The 24,093-nt window shown below is 48.1% G+C and overlaps 1 protein-coding gene across 2 annotated transcripts; it reads right to left on the bottom strand.

The window, feature by feature from the left end:
* Nucleotides 1-1,819: 1,819 nt before the first annotated feature.
* On the bottom strand, nt 1,820-23,855 carry TAPBPL (TAP binding protein like). 2 transcript variants are annotated; one of them, XM_029581668.1, is made up of 6 exons: nt 23,681-23,855; nt 18,661-18,897; nt 16,775-17,023; nt 12,936-13,274; nt 2,283-2,609; nt 1,820-2,044 (listed from the first exon to the last, which is right to left on the bottom strand). In XM_029581668.1, the coding sequence occupies exons 1-6, from the start codon at nt 23,835-23,837 to the stop codon at nt 1,881-1,883; spliced, it is 1,473 nt and encodes a 490-aa protein (XP_029437528.1). In that variant the 5' UTR covers nt 23,838-23,855; the 3' UTR covers nt 1,820-1,880. The 2 variants fall into 2 exon arrangements, with proteins under 2 accessions (XP_029437528.1, XP_029437529.1); XM_029581669.1 differs by having other exon boundaries at nt 1,862-1,986.
* Nucleotides 23,856-24,093: the final 238 nt, after the last annotated feature.

Here is a 24,093-nt window from a genome sequence, read left to right as displayed (position 1 = left end):
GGGAGGAGCAGCCTTAAAGGATGCACATGATAGGCAGATGGAGTCCACCTTAAACAGGCTTTTGACACAATAGCAATGACCTTACAGATTGCTTCTTGTTGCGCCCTGGTAGCTCGTTTGTGCCTGCTCTGCTCTTGGGAGGTGGATGACTTGGGGGAGAATTCCAGAGCAATTATGGAACCCACTGCTGCCTTTTTAGCTGATGCGGGCTCGGATGTAGTCCATACCTGGCCAGAGAAGTGGCCTCTGTAGTGGTGGCTAGAAGACAGCTATGACTGTGGAATTGGTCAGCACACGCAACCTCCAAGGCAAATATCAGAAAGATGCCCTTTAAAGGATCACTCCTCTTTGGAAGCAAATTGGAGAAGCTGGGCCAGTAAATGGGGTGAATCTCCAGTACCCCAGCTACCAGAAGATAAGAGAAAACAGTGACAACACCCCTCGCCCATGAGAGGTCGATCCAGGGGCTCCCAATGCTTTCACCCCTATAGAAACTCGACATGTCAGAGGTCTCAGTCCTTTGGAAGGTCTCAGTCCTTTTGGAGTCGGCAGCCCAGGAGAGGGTCAGGTTCGGGTTCAGGTTTGTCCCGAGCTCCCCAATGAAGTTTTGCCGCCCCATTCTCGGAACAAGGTGATAGGAGGCGACTGTCCCTCTTCTACCAGAGGTGGGTCGAGATCACTTCGGACAAATGGGTACTGGAGGTCATACGAGAAAGATATGCACTGGAATTTCACAGTAATCCTTGGGACATATTCATGATATCTCCTTGCCCCTCCCAGCACAAGAAGCAGGCAGTGGAGACTACCCTGTTAAGGATCTTCTGGATGAGAGCTATAATCCCAGTACGTGCGCCCCAGGAAAATACGGGGCATTATTCTATCTATTTCATCGTACCCAAGAAGGAAAGTTCCTTTCGCCCCATCCTGGACCTCAAGAGCGTCAAATGACATCGAGTGATTCATTTCCACATGGGAACCCTATGCTTTGTGATAATGGCCGTACAGTCAGGAGAGTTCTTAACCTCCCTGGACCTAACCGAGGCCTACCTACCTATTCTAATCCAGCAGGATCATCTTTCCTACGCTTTGTGGTACTGAGTTGGCATCAGTTCCCTGCACTGCCCTTTGGCGTGTCCACCGCCCCCAGAACATTTCCCAAGATTATGGTGGTCATAGTGGCAGCATTGAGAAAAGAGGGAATCCTGGTGCACCTGTACTTGGACGACTGGTTGATCCTGGAAAAGTACATGGAAGAGAGTCTCCGGGTGACCTCCTTGCTTCAGGAACTCAGTTGGGTTGTAAATCTGGACAAAAGCAGTCTCAAACCCTCTCAATCCTTGGAATATCTAGGAGTCCAGTTTGACACCAAGCAGGGCAAGGTCTTCCTCCCAACCACATGGATAAGGAAGTTGATGTCCTAGTTATATCAGTTACATTCACTCAACATATTGTTTGGGTGTATTAACATTCTGTAAGTGATGACAATCTAGCGTGTAATGTTCACATGTTCACTCCTTGTTAACGGTTTCTGTCCGTTCAATTAACTGTATGACATTCTTTATGGTTTTGTTAGTAAACAATAAATTACAAAAAGGAAGTTGATGTCCCAAGTGAACAAAGATATGCCCGATGGTGATGTTATGGGAGGGGTAGATGGTGTCAGGGTAAAGTGATATTATGGGAAGAGGGATGATATCTGTATAAGGTGATATCAAGGTTGGGGAGAAATAGTATCAGGTTCAAGGGATGTTTTGGAGGTATAAAGTTATTAGCACAAGAATCTAATTTCTGTATGAGAAATGAAATTCAAGACTTAAGCTATGTTTAATTCTCTTTATTTTGACCACAAACAATGTTAAGGCTCCTTTTCTTTGTACTTCCTAGTTGCATGAGGTGGTAGAGGTATCTATTTCCGCCATCTTGTGCCCCCTGCACTGGCTGTGAGGTGAGGGTGTGTGCCGATCTCTGCTTTTAGCCATCAGAAAGCTGCAGATTATAAGGAGAAAGATGATGGATGCAAGAAAAGCTCCAGCAAGGCCTGCATCTGTTTGATAGAGACACAAACGCAGTTAGTCATGTGTGCGATGTCTGCGATGTCCAAGAGGGAAATGTGCACAGGCTGCGAGGGCAGGGAAGTGTAAGATGGGTGGGCTTGCTCCAGGCAAGAGTTGGAATCTCATTGGTGGAGCAGTGTGTGTGTGTGTGAGAGAGAGAGTTGTGTATTTGAGAATAAGTGGATGGTGTGTGGGAAGGGAGGATAATATCTCTAGGCTGAGAAGTACCTGCTGGATCCAGGCGCATGCTGGCTGTGATGGGTTCTGCTAGGGCCAGGTGAGATACAGTACAGGTATAGATTGAGCCTTCCTCATCTGAAGAAGGGATTTTCACTTTGATGATAGAGCTAATAGTGAATGTCCCATCCTGGTTCTCTCGATGACTACTGGAATATGATTCGGAGATCTCAGTGAGTTCCCTCTCATTCCCTGGAAACCTTTGGGACCACTTCACATGTACATCCAATGGGTAATAATTGCTCATTTCGCAAGTCAATAGGTTAATAGTAGCCCCTTCATGGGGGAGTCTTGCATATAGTTTCACTTTTGGAGGCTCTGAAGGAAAGAAAAGAAACTCTTAGATAAATTAATGAATATCACAGCAGACTTGCTTGCCCTGATTCTAGCTGCACTCTCAGCCCATTGACCCCCATAATAGGATTCCTGCCTAACTATCCCTGGACTTGGCCCATAAGCTTCATCAGAGGATCTTCTCTCATGGACCATTCCTACACCCTGCTGAGGAATACCATGGAAGGATCTTCTGCCATGCCTACCTCTGCTGCCTCGGTGCATACTAGGACCTCCTGATATGAACTGTCTTTACATTCTCAGCTCAAGATCTCCAACCATGGCTATCTGCATCCGCACAGGTACATTTTAAAAGTGTTGTTCACGCAAAAACGGCCCCATACACATGTATGTGGGCCGCGTGCAAGCCGACACAAATTTTAAGAAGCCGGTAAGTGCGTGTGTACATGACAGTGCGCGTGTCAAGAATAAGGAGGCAAAATTGGTTCTTACCTGCTAATTTTCGTTCCTGAAGTACCACAGATCAGTCCTGACAAGTGGGTTTATGCATCCCTACCAGCAGATGGAGGCAGAGAACAAAACCTTGAGGCACAGCTGCATAACCGAGAATGCCACCTGGGCGAACAGAGATTTAAAGGTTGGAGCCCCCTGAAAACTAGGCCCTCTTAACCTTACCAAACTGTAGACTTCTCATTACTCTGAATATATCACATAACAGCTTAGCAACATCCAGAAGTGAGGAAGTCTTTTGAAAGATGGGGACGGGTCTCTGAACTGATCCATGGTACATCTGGAACAAAAATTAGCAGGTAAGAACCAATTTTCCTTTCCTGTTTGTATCCTGGATCAGTCCAGACAAGTGGGATGTACCCAAGCCCCCCTATTCTGGGCAGGAGCTCAAAAGACATCTCCTCCAGTGCCTGCACAACCAAGCAGTAATGTTTGGTAAAAGTGTGGAGAGAAGACCACGTCACTGCATGACAAATTTGCAGAGAAAGCAGGTGACACTCCATCCAAGAGGTTGCCTGCGCCTAGTCGGGGCTGGAGGAATCACTAGGCGAGCTAGGCCTGTGCCTAGGGTGCCAAGATTTAGGGGGCGCCGCAGCAGGTGGCAAAATTTTGAAAGGGCAAAAAGTGTCTTTTCAAAATTCTGCCAGCCCCCGCCTCACCGTGCCACCCTCCCGACGCCCCCCTTGTGGTCCAGCGGAGGGCCTGGGAGTGATCTGCCGCTCCCGGGGCCTCGGCTTCCACTAAGCAAAATGGCGCCGGTGGCCTTTAGCCCCTAGCATGTGACAGGGGCCAACCAATGGCACCGGTAGCCCCTGTCACATGGTAGGGGCTAAAGGCCACCGGCGCCATTTTGGTTAGTGGCAGCCGAGGCCCTGGGAGCAGCAGATCGCTCCCGGGCCCCCACCTGGCCCACCAGGTATTTTGTAAGTTTTCTTTTGGGGGGGGGGGGGGGGAGGAGGAGTCGTGGCTGGGGCGGCGCAAGGCTGAAGGTGCCTAGGGCGCCCAATCCCCTTGCACCGGCCCTGTGCCTAGTGGAATGTGCTCTCAACCCCTCTAGCACCGACCGGCCCTTACAGATGTAAGCTGACGCTATCGTCTCTTTTAACCATGGTGCAATAGTGCCCTTGGAAACATTTCCTTTCTTTGCTCCACTGAATAGGACAGATGATCAGATCTCTGAAAGGCATTTGTCACTTTAAGATAACGCAAAAGAATTCAACAAACATCCAAAAAATGAAGCTTCATCGCCATAGGAGAATCCACAGACAAAATCGGAAATGCTGGAAGCTTGATCACCTGGTTAAGGTGAAAGGAAGGAACCGTACGCAAAGAAACCCCCCTCCGACGACAAACGCAGGAAAGGGTTCCTACATCACAATGCTTGCAGCTCAGAAATCCTTTTAGCTGAACAGAGAGCCCTCGGGGTTAAGTCCTTTAGTGAAGCCCTCCTATCCGGTTCAAAGGGAGGACCACACAGCACCCGAAGAACCAAAGTCAGATTCCATGCTGGATAAATCTGTAGCGGAGGATGAAGATGTTTTACCCCCTTGAAGAAACGAACCACATCTGGGTGAGACGCCAATGACCTTCCCTGAATCCTACCTCAAAGAGAACCTAAAGCTACCACCTGAACCCAAAGGGCATTATAGGCCAAACCCTTAGCCTGGCTGCTTTGCAAAAAGGCCAGAATCTGTGGAACGTCCACCTTCAAAGGCTGCAACCTATCCTGCAACCACCACGATTCAAACACTCTCCACACTCGGACATAAGCTATTGACGTGGAAGGCTTCTTTGCCTGAAGCAAAATCCCAAACACAGGCTCTGAATAACCTTCAAGAAGAGCAGTCACCTCTCCAAAGCCAAGCTGCTAGACAGAAGTGATCCTCCCAGTCTGAAAATACAGCAACCCTGACAGATGGGCCAAGTGAAGAGGACTGTCCACCGAAAGACGAAGAAGGTCCACAAACCACGGTTGGCACAGCCACTCAGGTGCCACCAGAATCACCCTGCCCGGATGAAGCTCAATGCATCGAAGCACTCAACTTATGAGAGGCCACAGTGGAAACACGTACAGCAGCAGATGTGTCAGCCACGGTTGAAAGACAGCATCAATGCCCTTTGATTTGACCTCCCTTCTGTGACTGAAAAACTGATCTATCTTGGCATTTCCTGAAGTTGCCATGAGGTCCACCGCTGGTCTGCCCCACCTGGCCCGAATCAAGGTGAAGGCCTCCACTGTCAGCTCCCATTTCCCTGGATCCAGATGCTGTCTGCTAAGGAAGTCCGCCTGCACATTGTCCACTCCGGCCACATGAGAAACAGCTATTCTTGCCAGATGTTTCTCCGCCCAAATAGTTCTTGCACCTCCAGCGCTACTAGATGACTCTTTGTTCTGCCCTGCTGGTTGATATACACCACTGTCATCGCATTGTCCAAGAACACTCATTGGACTCATTCTCCCACTCATTGTCTTGAATGAGTGGGAGAAATGCCAGTAAGGCTTTGTGCACTGCCCTAGTTTCCAGCGATGGATGGACCAGGTTGCCTCCTCTGACGACCACTGACCTTGGGCCAATTTTCCTTGACATATCATCTCCCAACCAAACAGGCTGGCATCCGTGGTCACCACCACCCAATCTGGCACTTCCAGATCCATCCCTTTCTCGAGATTGTGCAGAGACAGCCACCATGAGAGACTAGACCTGGCATCCTCCGGCCATGGCAAATGAAGCTGAAATTCCTCTGAAAGTGGATTCCAACAGGATAACAGCACACATTGTAGTAGGCACATGGGAGCAAAGGCCCATGGAACTAACTCCAGCATAGAAGCCATGGAACCCAGGACCTGCAAATAATCCTAGCTCCTGGGAACCGCCAGACGCAGCAGCCGAAGAACCTGACTCCGCATCTTGATTACCCTTTCTGTAGTAAGAAACACCTTCCCCATCCGGGTATCGATGCGTGCCCCCAGATATTCCAACGACTGGGCCGGCTTCAAATGGCTCTTTGCCAGATTCATCACCCAACCCAATGAATCCAGGAGCTGCAGAAGCCGCTGGACTGAGTGACCATGCTCCACTTCCAACTTCACCCATACTAGCCAATCATCCAGGTACAGGTGCAGCAGGGTACCTTCCTTCCTGAGCACCACCACCACTACCACCATCACCTTTGTGAACCTGTGTGATGCTGTTGCCAACCCAAAGGGAAGGGCTCAAAATTGGAAATGCTCCACCAGGACCATGAACCTCAGGACCCCACGGTGTTTGGCCTGAATGGGGATATGGAAATAGGCTTCCATCATGTGCAACGATGCCAGAATCTCCCCTATCACTGTGCACAATGTCTCCATATAAAACCGCAGCAGCTGGAGGGCAGCACTGACTTTCTGCAGAGCGAGAGTGGACCAAAAAGTCCCCTTCTTTTTGGGCACCGCGAAGTACACAGAGTATCAACCTGTCCCCCTCTCCTGAGGGGGCACTGGAACAAAGGCATGCAGGAGCTGAAGCCATTGCAAAGTATCCCTCGCTGGCTCTCGCTTGGACTGGGAGACGCAGCGGGAGATTACAAAGGCGTCCCTGAGCGGGCGAGAAAATTCTAAGGTATAGCCATCTCTCACCACCTCCAGGACCCACTGGTCCGACGTGTTCTTGGTCCACTGCTCGTAAAGGAGGGACAGCCTTCCTCTGGAGAGGAGCAGACCCGCATGCCTTCATTGACCAATCTTATTTCTGCCCTCTCCCTGGGACCCACCATCTCTCGGAGGTCTGCGTTGGGCTTGAAAGGACTGCTCTCGGCCTGTTCTGTTTTTGTGCCTTCGGCCCAGGGCTCCTGCCAGCGCAAAACCGCCTCACCTCTCAGAATTAAACTCACGGAGGAAAAATGTTCTTGGGGTTCTTCCTGTCCTCAGGCAACTTATTACCCTCCAACTGCTCCATAAGCTGCTCCAGATCCTCCCTAAACGGCGGCTTAATCTTAAAGGGCAGGTTAGACAGCTGGGCCTTAGACCACACATCCAGCAACCAATTTTGCAGCCACAGAAGTGTCCGTGCTGCCATTGCGGAGACTGTGCTCCTGGCAGAAGTCCGGATCATGTCATATAGAGCAGCCGCCAGATAGCCACTCCCACTTCCATGCGGGTAGCTTGAGCTGCCTCAGCTGCCATTCCCATAGAAACATAAAAACATAGAAATGACGGCAGAAGAAGACCGAACGGCCCATCCAGTCTGCCCAGCAAGTTTTGCACTTTTTTTTTTCTCATACTTATCTGTTACTCTTGGTTCTTAGTAACCTTTGGTTCTATTTCCCTTTCACCCCAACCATTAATGTAGAGAGCAGTGTTGGAACTGCATCTAAGTGAAATATCTAGCTTAATTAGTTAGGGGTAGTAACCGCTGCAATAAGCAAGCTACACCCACGCTTATTTGTTTACCCAGACTATGTAATTCAGTCCTTGTTGGTTGTTGTCTGTATATAGATCCACTTTTCTTCATTCCCCCTGCCGTTGAAGCAGAGAGCTATGCTGGATATGCGTGAAGTATCAGACTTTCTCCCCTGCCGTTGAAGCAGAGAGCTATGCTGGATATGCATTGAAAGTGAAGTATCAGGCTTATTTGGTTTGGGGTAGTAACTGCCGTAACAAGCAAGCTACTCCCACGCTTTTTTGTGAATGCAAATCCTTTTTTCCACATTTCCTCTTGCCGTTGAAGCATAGAGCAATGTTGGAGTCGCATTAACTGTGTGTATGTTTATTGAATAAGGTTATTATTTCCAGGTAGTTGCCTTCATTCCCGTGAGCCACCCCCCTCTTCATTCACGTTCTCTAGACTTGATGGATCCACAGTGTTTATCCCACGCCCCTTTGAAGTCCTTCACAGTTCTGGTCTTCACCACTTCCTCCGGAAGGACATTCCAGGCATCCACCACCCTCTCCGTGAAGAAATACTTCCTGACATTGGTTCTGAGTCTTCCTCCCTGGAGCTTCAAATTGTGACCCCTGGTTCTTTTGATTTTTTTCCAACAGAAAAAAATTCCCGACTGCTTATCGTGCGCCTTCTGCATTCAGCACAAGCACAAGCAGGGCCCTCTGCATTAAACTTCTGCAGACTGGAGGCTACAACCTCAAACAGCCTTTAAGTAAAATTTCCAGTTTCCGATCCTGGATGTCCTTCAGGGTGGCTGAACCTGCCACTGGTTCCCTTCTTGATAACTGCGGAGACTGCTGCATCCACTTTGGGAATCTTCCACGACTGTCTATTCCAGCAAGGGATATAATTTTAGCCATAACCCTGGCCACCTCGGGAGATTCCCACTCCCAATCCACCAACTTCTTCACCTCCTTAGGCAACAGAAAGACCTTAGGGCCCTCCCCCCCCTGTAATCCCTCTAGGACCAGATTTTCCCCTTCATTATCCGAATTTTCCTGAGTGAGTTTAATCCCCAGCTCCTCCAGCACCTGGGGAATGAGTGCGCTCAGCTCATTCCTATGGAGCAGCCGGACCACCTGAGTGTCATCAACGTCTGTGATCGGAACCTCTTCCGGATCCTGCATTGGATCCCCCAAAGTGTTAACAGGATCCGTGTCTGGATCCATCAGCCCTCCCTGCATCTGATCCGGATCATCCGTCTCATCTGATGTGTCTTCTTCTACCACAGCCTGACTGAGACCCAAGGCTCTCTTCTACCATCAGCCCTCCCATCCCTAGGCTTCTGAGCCGTCCAGGGCCCTGTTCCCTTCCTGGTCAAATAGGCCTTATGGAGAAAGACAAAATCCACGGAAAAAGCTTCCAGATCCGATGAAGGGTCCAGATCCACATCCCCCTGCGCTTCCTCCCTTCCCCTGCCACCAACAGGGTCCTGATCCATGGGGAACAGCGTTGGAGGAGAGTCCCGAGGCGCTGCCACAGCAGCCTGACTCCCAGCACGTGCTGACCAAAGGGCCTCCGGCTCCTCCGTCCCCCCTCCCCGGGGCCTCCAGAACTGGCCCAGCCGACCTCGTGGATGTCCCAGCCCCACAGGAGACACGTTCCCTGCAAAATGCGATGGAATCAAGGCGAGCCCTTTTCAAATTGAAGCCGTAACAAACGTTGCTGTGCTGATCGTGAGGCGGCATGATTGGGCCTAAAAATAGCCCCTGCCAACACAAAGAAAAACCGATGCTGAAACAGCACCTAGGCCTGACCGAGGAACAAATCCCCCCACCTGCCTCCCTCTCGGCAGAGAAATCCAGCTCTGCTCCTCTTCTTTCTGTGAACAGCCTCTTTTTTTTCCAAAAAACTTAAAACATAAACATGGCCAGGGAAGGGATGACATTCAAATACTTCCCTGCTTCTGAAGGGGGCCAGGACCCCTGGCTTTCATCCCCCCACCCCCGAACAGGGATCTCCAACCCCCTGCTCTACCCGAGGGATGGCCCACAGAGAAACCTAACACCTCGGGGAGCCGAATTCTCCTTATGATTTTTTTTTTTTAATTCCAGACTTCAGGTTTGCACCTCTACCATCTGCTGGAGACAGAGAAATACTGAGGGACTGTAGGTATGCACCTCTACCATCTGCTGGAGACAGAGAAATACTGAGGGACTGTAGTTATGCACCTCACCATCTGCTGGAGAAAGAGAAATACTGAGGGACTGTAGGTATGCACCTCTACCGTCTGCTGGAGACAGAGAAATACTGAGGGATTGTAGTTATGCACCTCTACCATCTGCTGGAGAAAGAGAAATACTGAGGGACTGTAGGTATGCACCTCTACCGTCTGCTGGAGACAGAGAAATACTGAGGGACTGTAGGTATGCACCTCTACCGTCTGCTGGAGACAGAGAAATACTGAGGGATTGCAGGTATGCACCTCTACCATCTGCTGGAGACAGAGAAATACTGAGGGACTGTAGGTATGCACCTCTACCGTCTGCTGCAGGCAGAGAAATACTGAGGGACTGCAGGTATGCACCTCTACCGTCTGCTGCAGGCAGAGAAATACTGAGGGACTGCAGGTATGCACCTCTCCCATCTCCTGGAGACAGAGAAATACTGAGGGACTGCAGGTGGCTCTCTTGGTTATGCAGCCGTGCCCAAAGTTTTGTCCTCTGCCTCCATCTGCTGGTGGGGATGAATAAACCCACTCATCTGGACTGGCCTGGCGTATGAACAGTAATGGGCGTTCAGGGGAGGGGCCATGACTTACACACGAAACCCCCAAATTTTGCAAAGCTGACCATGACAACATGTGCCTTGTTACCTGCAAGTCTGGAGATTTGGGATCCTGAACACTGGGGTGGGAGGGGGGAGAGAGGGAGTGAGCTTCTGTTAGAGAGACAATCTGACACTCTCTCTCCCACTGTAAGAGAGGCACTCTCAACTCAGGGTAGGCTTTGGGAGGGGGGGGGGGGTTACATTGCTCTGCTAGGGTGCAAGGGTCTTTAGACACTTGTAACACCACCCCCTCTCTCTCAAAAAAAAACCCAACCCACCCTGAGTTGAAAGTGCCCCTCTTGCAGTGGGAGATATAGAATGTCAAACATTTTCTCCAACAGTCTCTCTCTCTCTTGCCCCCTCCCCCCTGTATTTGCATGCACAAAATTTAGTATATTTTTGCTCTCGAGCTCAATAGGCCTGTTTATGGGTGCATCGCACTCCTTTTAAAATGTACCTGTCGGCCTACAAGCACTAAAATATGATCTCCTTTCAGAGCTATCCTTGTATTCTTAGCCCAAGCACACCATGATAAGATCTCCTGCCATGCCTCTCTCTACAGGTGAATGGGAACCATGATAGGACCTCCTGCCATGCCTATCTCTGCAGATGAATGGGCACATGCTAGGATGTCCTGCCATGCCTATCTCTGCAGGTAAAGGGGCACCATGATAGGACCTCCTGCCATGCCTCTCTCTGCAGGTGAATGGGCACCATGATAGGACCTCCTTCTATGCCTATCTCTGCAGATGAATGGGAACCATGATAGGACCTCCTGCCATGCCTATCCCTGCAGGAGAATGGGCACATGATAGGATGTCCTGCCATGCCTATCTCTGCAGGTGAATGGGCACCATGATAAGATCTCCTGCCATGCCTATCTCTGCAGGTGAATGGGCACCATGATAAGATCTCCTGCCATGCCTCTCTATGCAGGTGAATGGGCACCATGATAGGACCTCCTGCCATGCCTATCTCTGCAGGTAAAGGGGCACCATGATAGGACCTCCTGCCATGCCTATCTCTGCAGGTAAAGGGGCACCATGATAAGATCTCCTGCCATGCCTCTCTCTGCAGGTGAATGGGAACCATGATAGGACCTCCTGCCATGCCTATCTCTGCAGATGAATGGGCACATGCTGGGATGTCCTGCCATGCCTATCTCTGCAGGTAAAGGGGCACCATGATAGGACCTCCTGCCATGCCTCTCTCTGCAGGTGAATGGGCACCATGATAGGACCTCCTGCCATGCCTATCTCTGCAGGTGAATGGGAACCATGATAGGACCTCCTGCCATGCCAATCCCTGCAGGTGAATGGGCACATGATAGGATGTCCTGCCATGCCTATCTCTGCAGGTAAAGGGGCACCATGATAGGACCTCTTGCCATGCCTATCTCTGCAGGTGAATGGGCACCATGATAAGATCTCCTGCCATGCCTATCTCTGCAGGTAAAGGGGCACCATGATAAGATCTCCTGCCATGCCTCTCTCTGCAGGTGAATGGGAACCATGATAGGACCTCCTGCCATGCCTATCTCTGCAGATGAATGGGCACATGCTAGGATGTCCTGCCATGCCTATCTCTGCAGGTAAAGGGGCACCATGATAGGACCTCCTGCCATGCCTCTCTCTGCAGGTGAATGGGCACCATGATAGGACCTCTTGCCATGCCTATCTCTGCAGGTAAAGGGGCACCATGATAAGATCTCCTGCCATGCCTCTCTCTGCAGGTGAATGGGAACCATGATAGGACCTCCTGCCATGCCTATCTCTGCAGATGAATGGGCACATGCTAGGATGTCCTGCCATGCCTATCTCTGCAGGTAAAGGGGCACAATGATAGGACCTCCTGCCATGCCTCTCTCTGCAGGTGAATGGGCACCATGATAGGACCTCCTGCCATGCCTATCTCTGCAGATGAATGGGAACCATGATAGGACCTGTCCTGCCATGCCTATCCCTGCAGGTGAAGGGGCACAATGATAGGATCTCCTGCCATGCCTCTCTCTGCAGGTGAATGGGCACCATGATAGGACCTCTTGCCATGCCTATCTCTGCAGGTGAATGGGCACCATGATAAGATCTCCTGCCATGCCTATCTCTGCAGGTGAATGGGCACCATGATAAGATCTCCTGCCATGCCTCTCTCTGCAGGTGAATGGGAACCATGATAGGACCTCCTGCCATGCCTATCTCTGCAGGTGAATGGGCACCATGCTAGGACCTCCTGCCATGCCTATCTCTGCAGATGAATGGGCACATGCTAGGATGTCCTGCCATGCCTATCTCTGTAGGTGAATGGGCACCATGATAGGACCTCCTGCCATGCCTATCTCTGCAGGTGAATGGGCACCATGATAAGACCTCCTGCCATGCCTATCTCTGCAGGTGAATGGGCACAAACATAGGATCTCCTGCCATGCCTACCTCTGCAGGTGACTGGGCACCATGATAAGATCTCCTGCCATGCCTATCTCTGCAGGTGAATGGGCACCATGATAAGATCTGCCATGCCTATCTCTGCAGGTGAATGGGCACCATGAAAGGATCTCCTGTCATGAACTGTCTCTATCCTCAAACCATGATCCCCATGATAGTATGTCCTACAAAAGGAGGAAGTGTAAACTGTTGGTTTCGGTTCTCACCTACAACCAGCACCTGTATGATTTGCTGAGCATGATACTGGGTTGTAGATACTAGACAGATGTATGTTCCTTCATCTTTTACACCAAACCTGTCAACAATTAGTGAGGCATCTCCTGAGTCCTGTAGCTTTTGGATATCCATCCTTGAGCCAGTGGCATCTCTGGTGATTTCTGTCCCTGGCTGGTACATATATATGCTCCGTCCTTGCCCCTTGTGCTGTATTCGCCACTCCACAGAAGTAATATCTTCAGCAGACACTCTCAGGCCACAGTCTAGTGTCACTGTGTATCCAAGTCGAGTGCTCATAGAGGGGGTGTGTGTGAAGACAATGAACTCAACTAAAATGAGAAAGAGAAAGAGCCAGAACACTTGTCATTCACTCATCTCCCACTCCCAATGCCAGTACATATCATCGTGGTGGGAGGTTTTCTCCAAGGAAGGGGTGGGATCCCACTGCTGGAACAATATGTGTGATGTGTTTTGTGTTAGTGGCATAGGCAGGACTAGTTGTCAACAGGCCTTGGTTGTTAACTTTGTGATATGTGTTGGAGGCAGAAGGTTTTACTTTAATTGTATTATATTTTGTTTGTTTATTATTATTGATGTTTTGTTGTACCTCCTTAAGAGAGATTTTATCAGGAAGGTGATTAACGAATGATTTTAAATGAGGAGGCCAGGGAATTCCTCTTTCCTCTTCCTCCTATACCTCCATGGTGCTTTTCCAGATCCTCTCCCTCCCTATTCTCATCCTAATGATCCTGTACTAGTCTCAGTCTTATCTATCCATAGTCTCTGGATACTTTCCCTCCCATTCCTTCCCCTTCATAGTCCTCTCCCCCCACCATGGTTCCTACTCCTCCCTCTATTATCCCTTTCTCATGGGCTCCTCTTCCTGCTATAACCACATCACTTCCTCCCTCCCTATGACTCTTTCCTGTCTCCCCCTCCCCCCTCTCCTGGCCCTTTCTCAGTTTCTCTCCTTCCTATCTCCTTTTCCTCTCCTACCACCAGGTACTTCACAGCTCTTTGCCCTCATGGTAACTTCCTAGCTCCCCCCCCCCCTTCCCAACCAGCTTCTCCCCTCCATCTCTCTTCCACCCCTCACCTTCTTGGCTGGTTCTGGTTTGGAGGTGGCGCAGATCTTCAGCAGGGGCACTAAAGTGACTCCTTTTGATGATTGCAGGGCTGGATATAGAGGCAATATAATATTTTCCGTTTTATTCTCTATTCCTTTTTGGATCATTCCTAGTATTCTAGTTGTTGGTTTTTTTTTACTGTCGCTGCTCACTGAGCAGAGGATTTCAACGTATTGCATACAAAGTCCTTTTCCTGGGAGTGACTCCCTGTACAGAACCCAGCATCTGCAGTTATTTAGCGGCTTTTCTATACATTATGACATTAGTGGGAACATCATGTCGGTTTACATTGGGATTATTTTCCCGTGTGCATCACGTTGCACTTTTTCCACATTAAATTTAATTTGCCATTCAGTTGCCCAGGCTCCCAGAGCAGCTCCTTTTGTGTCGGGTGCAAGTGACTGTGTGTGCTGGAACTGCACGTCTCCTTTCCCGACTGAACTGTACATAAAGGTCGCCCCCTTAGGAAGCTCACACTTTCATTCTTTAGACGTCTCTTGTGCCGTTGACATGATATGTCGTCCGGTATTGTTGGCGGAAGTCCCTGGGACTTGGATGGATGGCATCTCAATGGTCTATGTCAAGTTCTTTCTTTTAATTCTTCATCTAACTGCTTTACCATTCCCTCACAGATCTCCACCCGTTTTAATTTTGTTTTTAATGTTGGATAATCTTTCAATTGAATCTAAAATTTATGCAGATGATGTCCAATTATTTTTTTCCAGTGAATGCTAACTTAAAATATAACATTAACCATCATTTATGAGTCTGAAGCTGATAAATTTGTGGATGACTAAACATCGCTTAATGCTAAATATTGACAAAATGGAAATTCTTTGTTTTTCCAGACAGCTAGATTTTCTTTCAGTCGTGGCAAAGTGAATTCCGTTTAAAACTCAGTTTGGAATCTTGGATTCTGATATGATTCCAGTTTAACTTTTACGGTTCAGATACAGCAAATTCTTAAATTTGGGTTTTACAAATTAGATTTATTATGTCATTTGAAATTTATTTTAGATCAGCAAGATTTTTGTTGCGTCAGAGGTGGACCCTTTGGCTGAGGTGGGGTTGACGCAACCCGTAGGCAGGGACCTACGGGTTCCCACCGTCAGCAGGTGGAGTGGGCTGAAGCTGGAGGCCGCTGGAGCTTCACCTATATTAGCCCTCGTTCCCCTTGGGTTGAGCCTTTGGGTACTGGGGCCGGCAGGACTTAGGTGGGCCTCAAAGTTAGCTATAGATGGAAGGTGGTTCAGCCCAGAGACAGCAGCCGGCAGATGGCATAGTCCTATCCTAGACAGGATTCGGAACTGGAACTCGGGTGCCAAAGGAACTATAGGTAGCTGTAGGCGCTTGAGCAAAGAGAGGCCTAAGCCTTGTAAGTCCTCATCCAGAGAATAGGCAAGGAGAGGCGTCACTGACAAGCAAGGATCAGAGCCGGCAGCAAGCAGAAGTTGTGGCAAGTGGTGTAGACTCTGGACACAGGAGAGTCTATAGCGTAGTCGTTCAGAGCAAGGGTCAGGACACGAAGAAGGCAGGCGTAGTCAATCAAAGCAATGGCCAGAACGCGGCGAAGGCAGGCGTGGTCAATCAAAGCAATGGTCAAGGCATGAAGAAGGCAGGCATGGTCAATCAAAGCAATGGTCAAGGCATGAAGAAGGCAGGTGTGGTCAGGCATAGCAGAGGTCCGGGGCTGGAGAGAAGCGGGAGAGTAGTCAGGCATAGTAGTGGTCAAATCCAAGAGTCAGTCCAACATGAAGATGAACAGGAAAAAGGAGAACAGGAACTGGGAACCACAGGAAACAGGAACACCACGAAGACACAATCATGGAATCAGCAACGAGTACTCGGAATACGAGGAGACCTGTTGCAAAGGGCCTCTCCGCGGGCCACACGGAGAGGCCCGATGAGCAGGAACATCTTGGCTGGCAACACTGGATGGCGAGGCAGGATCAAAGGAACCCGAGGTCGGAGCTGGTGGCCCACCGCCGCCAGAGAAGAGGAACCAGGCCCTGGTGCCCGTCTGAGAAGGTGAGAGGGCCGCGCGTAACAACTTTCGTATAATTGTCCAAGCATTGACAGTAATTGATTATTGAAGCTCTCTTTATATTGGATTACCTCTTGTTTCTTTAAGGCCTCTACAAGTTTTACAAAATTCTGCTTCTCATCTTATTATGGCAGGTCATTACAGACATCTTGTTTCACCTCTGCTGCAAGCCTTACACTGGCCTCCCAGTTCAGCAGTGATTTTACTTTAAGCTCCTAGTTTTGATTTTTAAATTACTAAAGCAAAAAGTCCTATTGTGCTGGCTAATTTGTTAGTTGTATATAATCCTCCACAAACTTTGAGATCTCAGGGCAAATCCCGTTTAAAAGTTCCCCCCTTGATAAGCTCGTTTACAAGGGACTTCTGCCTTTTTTTGTCATGGGGCCTGAATTATGGAACAAACTTCCTGAGTATTTGAGAACATAATTTGGATGACATAGAAGATAGTCTGGAAGCAGTTAAAGGCTCACTGGTTTTAGTCTCTATTCAGTTGTTGTGGACTGTTTGTGAAGTGTATTTGTTAGCAGGGGCAGTCATATTGTATTTATGTTTTAGTTATTATTGTGTTTTTCCTTTTTATTGTATCATCTTGTAATATGCTTAGCACTGAATCCAGTTATTTGCGGAATATAAATATTTCTAATGAATAAATAAATACCTGTCATTGCCTTGCTCCCTCTGGGACTGAGAGGAACCTTCAGTGTAGGGTGCTGCTGGTGTGAGAGAGCTTTCATCAGCACGGTGACACTGAAACTCTCCCCGGGGAGATGAATGCTACTGATGAAACATGGAGCCTCTTCTTCCTGTCCAGGTCCTGCCTTGTATTGGCTTATCTCACAGGTTACCTCCTGCCCATTGCAGTCAGCATGGAGAAGGGCCGCAGGCTCAGGTATCTCCACATTTCTTACTAGAAAAGAAGAAAGCTTTGTGAGCAATTAGCAGGTCTCTGTCTAGGATGATGGTGCGGTGACCAGCACTTTCTAATTATGGGTTTCTACCAACAACAGGCCTAGTTCAGGGGCCACCCTGTATGTCAAGGGGCCCTCTGAAGTTGTGGGGTCTCAAATGCAAAGCTCATTTGTGCAAGTGTCCAATTGAACAGAGGGCTGCTTGAATGGAGCAGGTGCCCTATGCAAGGGCACAGGATGCCAACCCCTAGGGCCAATCCCGGCTTATACATCTCAAATCCCCCCCAACTATGGTGGCAACATTCTTTTAGAGAGAGATGGTTAGAACCATATCCTCCTCCTCCATAGACTTCAGTGGTATCCTCCCCCCCCAACCATATCCTCCTCCTCCTCCATAGACTTCAGTGGTATCCCACCCAACCATATCCTCCTCCTCCATAGACTTCAGTGGTATCCTCCCTCCCCAACCATATCCTCCTCCTCCATAGACTTCAGTGGTATCCCACCCAACCATATCCTCCTCCTCCATAGACTTCAGTGGTATCCTCCCCCCCCAACCATATCCTCCTCCTCCATAGACTTCAGTGGTATCCCACCCAACCATATCCTCCTCCTCCATAGACTTCAGTGGTATCCCACCCAACCATATCCTCCTCCTCCATAGACTTCAGTGGTATCCTCCCCCCCCAACCATATCCTCCTCCTCCTCCATAGACTTCAGTGATATCCTCCCCCCAACCATATCCTCTTCTATAGACTTCAGTGGTATCCCCCCCCTCCCCAACCATATCCTCCTCCTCCATGAACTTCAGTGGTATCCTCCCCCCAACCATATCTTCCTCCTCCATAGACTTCAGTGGTATCCTCCCCCCAACCATATCCTCCTCCTCCATAGACTTCAGTGGTATCCCACCCAACCATATCCTCCTCCTCCATACACTTCAGTGGTATCCCACCAACCATATCATCCTCCTCCATACACTTCAGTGGTATCCCCCCCCAAACCATATCCTCCTCCTCCATAGACTTCAGTGGTATCCTCCCCCCAACCATATCCTCCTCCTCCTTAGACTTCAGTGGTATCCCACCCAACCATATCCTCCTCCTCCTTAGACTTCAGTGGTATCCCCAACCAACCATATCATCCTCCTCCATAGACTTCAGTGGTATCCCCCAACCATATCATCCTCCTCCATAGACTTCAGTGGTATTCCCCCCCAACCATATCCTCCTCCTCCATAGACTTCAGTGGTATCCTCCCCCCAACCATATCCTCCTCCTCCATAGACTTCAGTGGTATCCCACCCAACCATATCCTCCTCCTCCTTAGACTTCAGTGGTATCCCCAACCAACCATATCATCCTCCTCCATAGACTTCAGTGGTATCCCCCAACCATATCATCCTCCTCCATAGACTTCAGTGGTATTCCCCCCCAACCATATCCTCCTCCTCCATAGACTTCTGTGGTATCCTCCCCCAACCATATCATCCTCCTCCATAGACTTCAGTGGTATCACCCTCTTAATCACATTCCTCTCCATTTCTCTTAAATATTTCCAACTATCCCAGGAGTGAGTCCTCTATACTATCTTGGGAAGGAGCAGCATTTAGTGGAGACAACACACATTACTCACCTGTAGCCTCAAAGATCATAACATCCTTGTCCATTAGATGTGGTTGGAAGTCTGTGAAGCTGTCAAGAGACTCATGTTCAGGGACACTTACATTGTGAAGGACCAGAAGAGCTGCATCCCGTGTGAAACCACCAGCAAACATACCACCATGGCTAGCACTCTCCACATATATACAATCCAGAACGAGGTCCACCGGTCTCTGCTGCTTGGAGGATGGATTCGTGCCCAGAGCCCTATCTGATAAAAATGTCTCTGTAAATATTTTCTGAACAGGAAGGTGAAATTACTTCTTATCCGATAATTTCCTTTCCTCTAAGGAAAGTAGGCCAATCCACACCAGTGGGTTATACATGCCTGCCAGCAGCTGGAGATGGAGTAAAGCTGACTCGCTGAAGTCACTGACATATAGCCTTGCCCTGATATCAGCCTGCCAGTATCTCTAGAAAAGCCAGACTGTGGACAAACTTGAACATAATATTAACTGTCAACAATTGTGTGAAGGCAGTGTACTCTTGAGCCTTAAGATCCAAGTGGTAATGCTTGAAGAAGATATGTAAGAAGGAGAACGTTGCTGCCCAGCAAATCTTGTCAGGGGATAACAAATGAATCTCTCCCCACTAGACCGCCTGTGCTCTAGTGCAATGTGCCCTGGACCTGCCTAGGCAATGGAACATTTGCAATCCCACAGTCGTGTGCCTGTACCCATCTCTATAAATGTGTGTGCCTGTACTCCTCTCTATAAATGTGTGTGCCTGTACCCCTCTCTATAAATGTATCTGTGTGCCTGTACCCCTCTCTATAAATGTATCTATGTGCCTGTACCTCTCTCTATAAATGTATCTGTGTGCCTGTACCCCTCTCTATAAATGTGTCTATGTGTCTGTACCCCTCTCTATAAATGTGTGGGCCTGTACCCCTCTCTATAAATGTGTGTGCCTGCACTCCTCTCTATAAATGTGTGTGCCTGTACCCCTCTCTATAAATGTGTCTATGTGCCTGTACCCCTATCTATAAATGTGTGTGTCTGTACCCCTCTCTATAAATGTGTGTGCCTGTACCTCTCTCTATAAATGTATCTATGTGCCTGTACTCATCTCTATAAATGTGTGTGTCTGTACCCCTCTCTATAAATGTGTGTGTCTGTACCCCTCTCTATAAATGTGTGTGCCTGTACCCCTCTCTATAAATGTATCTGTGTGCCTGTACCCCTCTCTATAAATGTATCTATGTGCCTGTACCTCTCTCTATAAATGTATCTGTGTGCCTGTACCCCTCTCTATAAATGTGTGTGCCTGTACCCCTCTCTATAAATGTGTCTATGTGTCTGTACCCCTCTCTATAAATGTGTGGGCCTGTACCCCTCTCTATAAATGTGTGTGCCTGCACTCCTCTCTATAAATGTGTGTGCCTGTACCCCTCTCTATAAATGTGTCTATGTGCCTGTACCCCGATCTATAAATGTTTCTGTGTGCCTGTACCCCTCTCTATAAATGTGTGTGCCTGTACCCCTCTCTATAAATGTGTGGACCTGTACCCCTCTCTATAAATGTATCTATGTGCCTGTACCCCTCTCTATAAATGTGTGGACCTGTACCCCTCTCTATAAATGTATCTATGTGCCTGTACCTCTCTCTATAAATGTATCTATGTGCCTGTACCCCTCTCTATAAATGTATCTATGTGCCTGTACATCTCTCTATAAATGTGTCTATGTGCCTGTACCCCTCTCTATAAATGTTTGTGTCTGTACCCCTCTCTATAAATGTGTGTGCCTGTACCCCTCTCTATAAATGTATCTATGTGCCTGTACCCCTCTCTATAAATGTGTGTGCCTGTACCCCTCTCTATAAATGTATCTATGTGCCTGTACCTCTCTCTATAAATGTGTGTGCCTGTACCCCTCTCTATAAATGTATCTATGTGCCTGCACCCCTCTCTATAAATGTGTGTGCCTGTACCCCTCTCTATAAATGTATCTATGTGCCTATACTCCTCTCTATAAATGTATCTATGTGCCTGTACCTCTCTCTATAAATGTGTCTATGTGCCTGTACCCCTCTCTATAAATGTGTGTGCCTGTACCCCTCTCTATAAATGTGTCTATGTGCCTGTACCCCTCTCTATAAATGTATCTGTGTGCCTGTACCCCTCTCTATAAATGTTTGTGTCTGTACCCCTCTCTATAAATGTGTGTGCCTGTACCTCTCTCTATAAATGTATCTATGTGCCTGTACTCATCTCTATAAATGTGTGTGTCTGTACCCCTCTCTATAAATGTGTGTGCCTGTACCCCTCTCTATAAATGTATCTGTGTGCCTGTACCCCTCTCTATAAATGTATCTATGTGCCTGTACCTCTCTCTATAAATGTATCTGTGTGCCTGTACCCCTCTCTATAAATGTGTGTGCCTGTACCCCTCTCTATAAATGTGTCTATGTGTCTGTACCCCTCTCTATAAATGTGTGGGCCTGTACCCCTCTCTATAAATGTGTGTGCCTGCACTCCTCTCTATAAATGTGTGTGCCTGTACCCCTCTCTATAAATGTGTCTATGTGCCTGTACCCCTAACTATAAATGTTTCTGTGTGCCTGTACCCCTCTCTATAAATGTGTGTGCCTGTACCCCTCTCTATAAATGTGTGGACCTGTACCCCTCTCTATAAATGTATCTATGTGCCTGTACCCCTCTCTATAAATGTGTGGACCTGTACCCCTCTCTATAAATGTATCTATGTGCCTGTACCTCTCTCTATAAATGTATCTATGTGCCTGTACCCCTCTCTATAAATGTGTGTGCCTGTACCCCTCTCTATAAATGTATCTATGTGCCTGAACATCTCTCTATAAATGTGTCTATGTGCCTGTACCCCTCTCTATAAATGTGTGTGCCTGTACCCCTCTCTATAAATGTATCTATGTGCCTGTACCCCTCTCTATAAATGTGTGTGCCTGTACCCCTCTCTATAAATGTATCTATGTGCCTGTACCTCTCTCTATAAATGTGTGTGCCTGTACCCCTCTCTATAAATGTATCTATGTGCCTGCACCCCTCTCTATAAATGTGTGTGCCTGTACCCCTCTCTATAAATGTATCTATGTGCCTATACTCCTCTCTATAAATGTATCTATGTGCCTGTACCTCTCTCTATAAATGTGTCTATGTGCCTGTACCCCTCTCTATAAATGTGTGTGCCTGTACCCCTCTCTATAAATGTGTCTATGTGCCTGTACCCCTCTCTATAAATGTGTGTGCCTGTACCCCTCTCTATAAATGTATCTATGTGCCTGTACCCCTCTCTATAAATGTGTGTGCCTGTACCCCTCTCTATAAATGTATCTATGTGCTTGTACCTCTCTCTATAAATGTGTGTGCCTGTACCCCTCTCTATAAATGTGTCTATGTGCCTGTACCCCTCTCTATAAATGTGTGTGTCTGTACCCCTCTCTATAAATGTGTGTGCCTGTACCCCTCTCTATAAATGTATCTATGTGCCTGTACCCCTCTCTATAAATGTGTGTGCCTGTACCCCTCTCTATAAATGTATCTATGTGCCTGTACCTCTCTCTATAAATGTGTCTATGTGCCTGTACCCCTCTCTATAAATGTGTGTGCCTGTACCCCTCTCTATAAATGTATCTATGTGCCTGTACCCCTCTCTATAAATGTGTGTTCCTGTACCCCTCTCTATAAATGTGTCTATGTGCCTGTACCCCTCTCTATAAATGTATCTATGTGCCTGTACCCCTCTCTATAAATGTGTGTGCCTGTACCCCTCTCTATAAATGTGTCTATGTGCCTGTACCCCTCTCTATAAATGTGTGTGCCTGTACCCCTCTCTATAAATGTGTCTATGTGCCGTTACCTCTCTCTATAAATGTATCTATGTGCCTGTACCCCTCTCTATAAATGTATCTATGTGCCTGTACCTCTCTCTATAAATGTGTGTGTCTGTACCCCTCTCTATAAATGTATCTATGTGCCTGTACCCCTCTCTATAAATGTGTGTGCCTGTACCCCTCTCTATAAATGTGTCTATGTGCCTGTACCCCTCTCTATAAATGTGTGTGCATGTACCCCTCTCTATAAATGTATCTATGTGCCTGTACCCCTCTCTATAAATGTGTGTGCCTGTACCCCTCTCTATAAATGTATCTATGTGCCTGTACTCTTCTCTATAAATCTGTGTGCCTGAACCTCTCTCTATAAATGTATCTGTGTGCCTGTACCCCTCTCTATAAATGTGTGTGCCTGTACCCCTCTCTATAAATGTATCTATGTGCCTGTACCCCTCTCTATAAATGTGTGTGCCTGTACCCCTCTCTATAAATGTATCTATGTGCCTGTACCTCTCTCTATAAATGTGTGTGTCTGTACCCCTCTCTATAAATGTATCTATGTGCCTGTACCCCTCTCTATAAATGTGTGTGCCTGTACCCCTCTCTATAAATGTGTCTATGTGCCTGTACCCCTCTCTATAAATGTGTGTGCATGTACCCCTCTCTATAAATGTATCTATGTGCCTGTACCCCTCTCTATAAATGTGTGTGCCTGTACCCCTCTCTATAAATGTATCTATGTGTCTGTACCCCTCTCTATAAATGTGTGTGCCTGTACCCCTCTCTATAAATGTATCTATGTGCCTGTACCCCTCTCTATAAATGTGTGTGCCTGTACCCCTCTCTATAAATGTATCTATGTGCCTGTACCTCTCTCTATAAATGTGTGTGTCTGTACCCCTCTCTATAAATGTATCTATGTGCCTGTACCCCTCTCTATAAATGTATCTATGTGCCGTTACCTCTCTCTATAAATGTATCTATGTGTCTGTACCCCTCTCTATAAATGTGTGTGCCTGTACCCCTCTCTATAAATGTATCTATGTGCCTGTACTCTTCTCTATAAATCTGTGTGCCTGAACCTCTCTCTATAAATGTATCTGTGTGCCTGTACCCCTCTCTATAAATGTGTCTATGTGCCTGTATCGTCTGACAGCAACCCTCAGCAGCCCTGTGTTACTCACCAGTGCAGAGAGATTGGCAGAGACCAAGGCAGAGCCAGGCTGTGAGCGATCCCTGGGGTCCTGCCCTCACACTGGGGCTTAATCCCATGTCCTCTTCCACACAACAGACAGCAGCCAGGGGAGACAAAGAAAGACCAGGATTGCACTTTCTCTTCATTTCCTTTCACTTTCTTCAGTGGCCGAGTACTGCAGCCTGCATTCACTTTCGTTTTCTATGGCAGTGCACGAGAGTGGCTGAATCAGATCAGGCTCTGGTGCCATGTACAAATGCGATCACATGCCTCGCAGCCACCCTGCCTACCCCATGAGTCCTCCTTACTGAACAGCAAGGCATAACAAAAAGAGATGAACAAAAACACAACCAGAGAAAGTAGTCATTAAGATCCAAAATCTGAGTGTGTGTGTGGGGCACT

This window comes from Rhinatrema bivittatum, chromosome 16 (assembly GCF_901001135.1).
Source record: "Rhinatrema bivittatum chromosome 16, aRhiBiv1.1, whole genome shotgun sequence".
NCBI classification, from domain to species: domain Eukaryota; kingdom Metazoa; phylum Chordata; class Amphibia; order Gymnophiona; family Rhinatrematidae; genus Rhinatrema; species Rhinatrema bivittatum.
The sequence above is the reverse complement of the archived record's forward strand: the minus strand, read 5'-3'. Positions and strand labels throughout refer to the sequence as shown.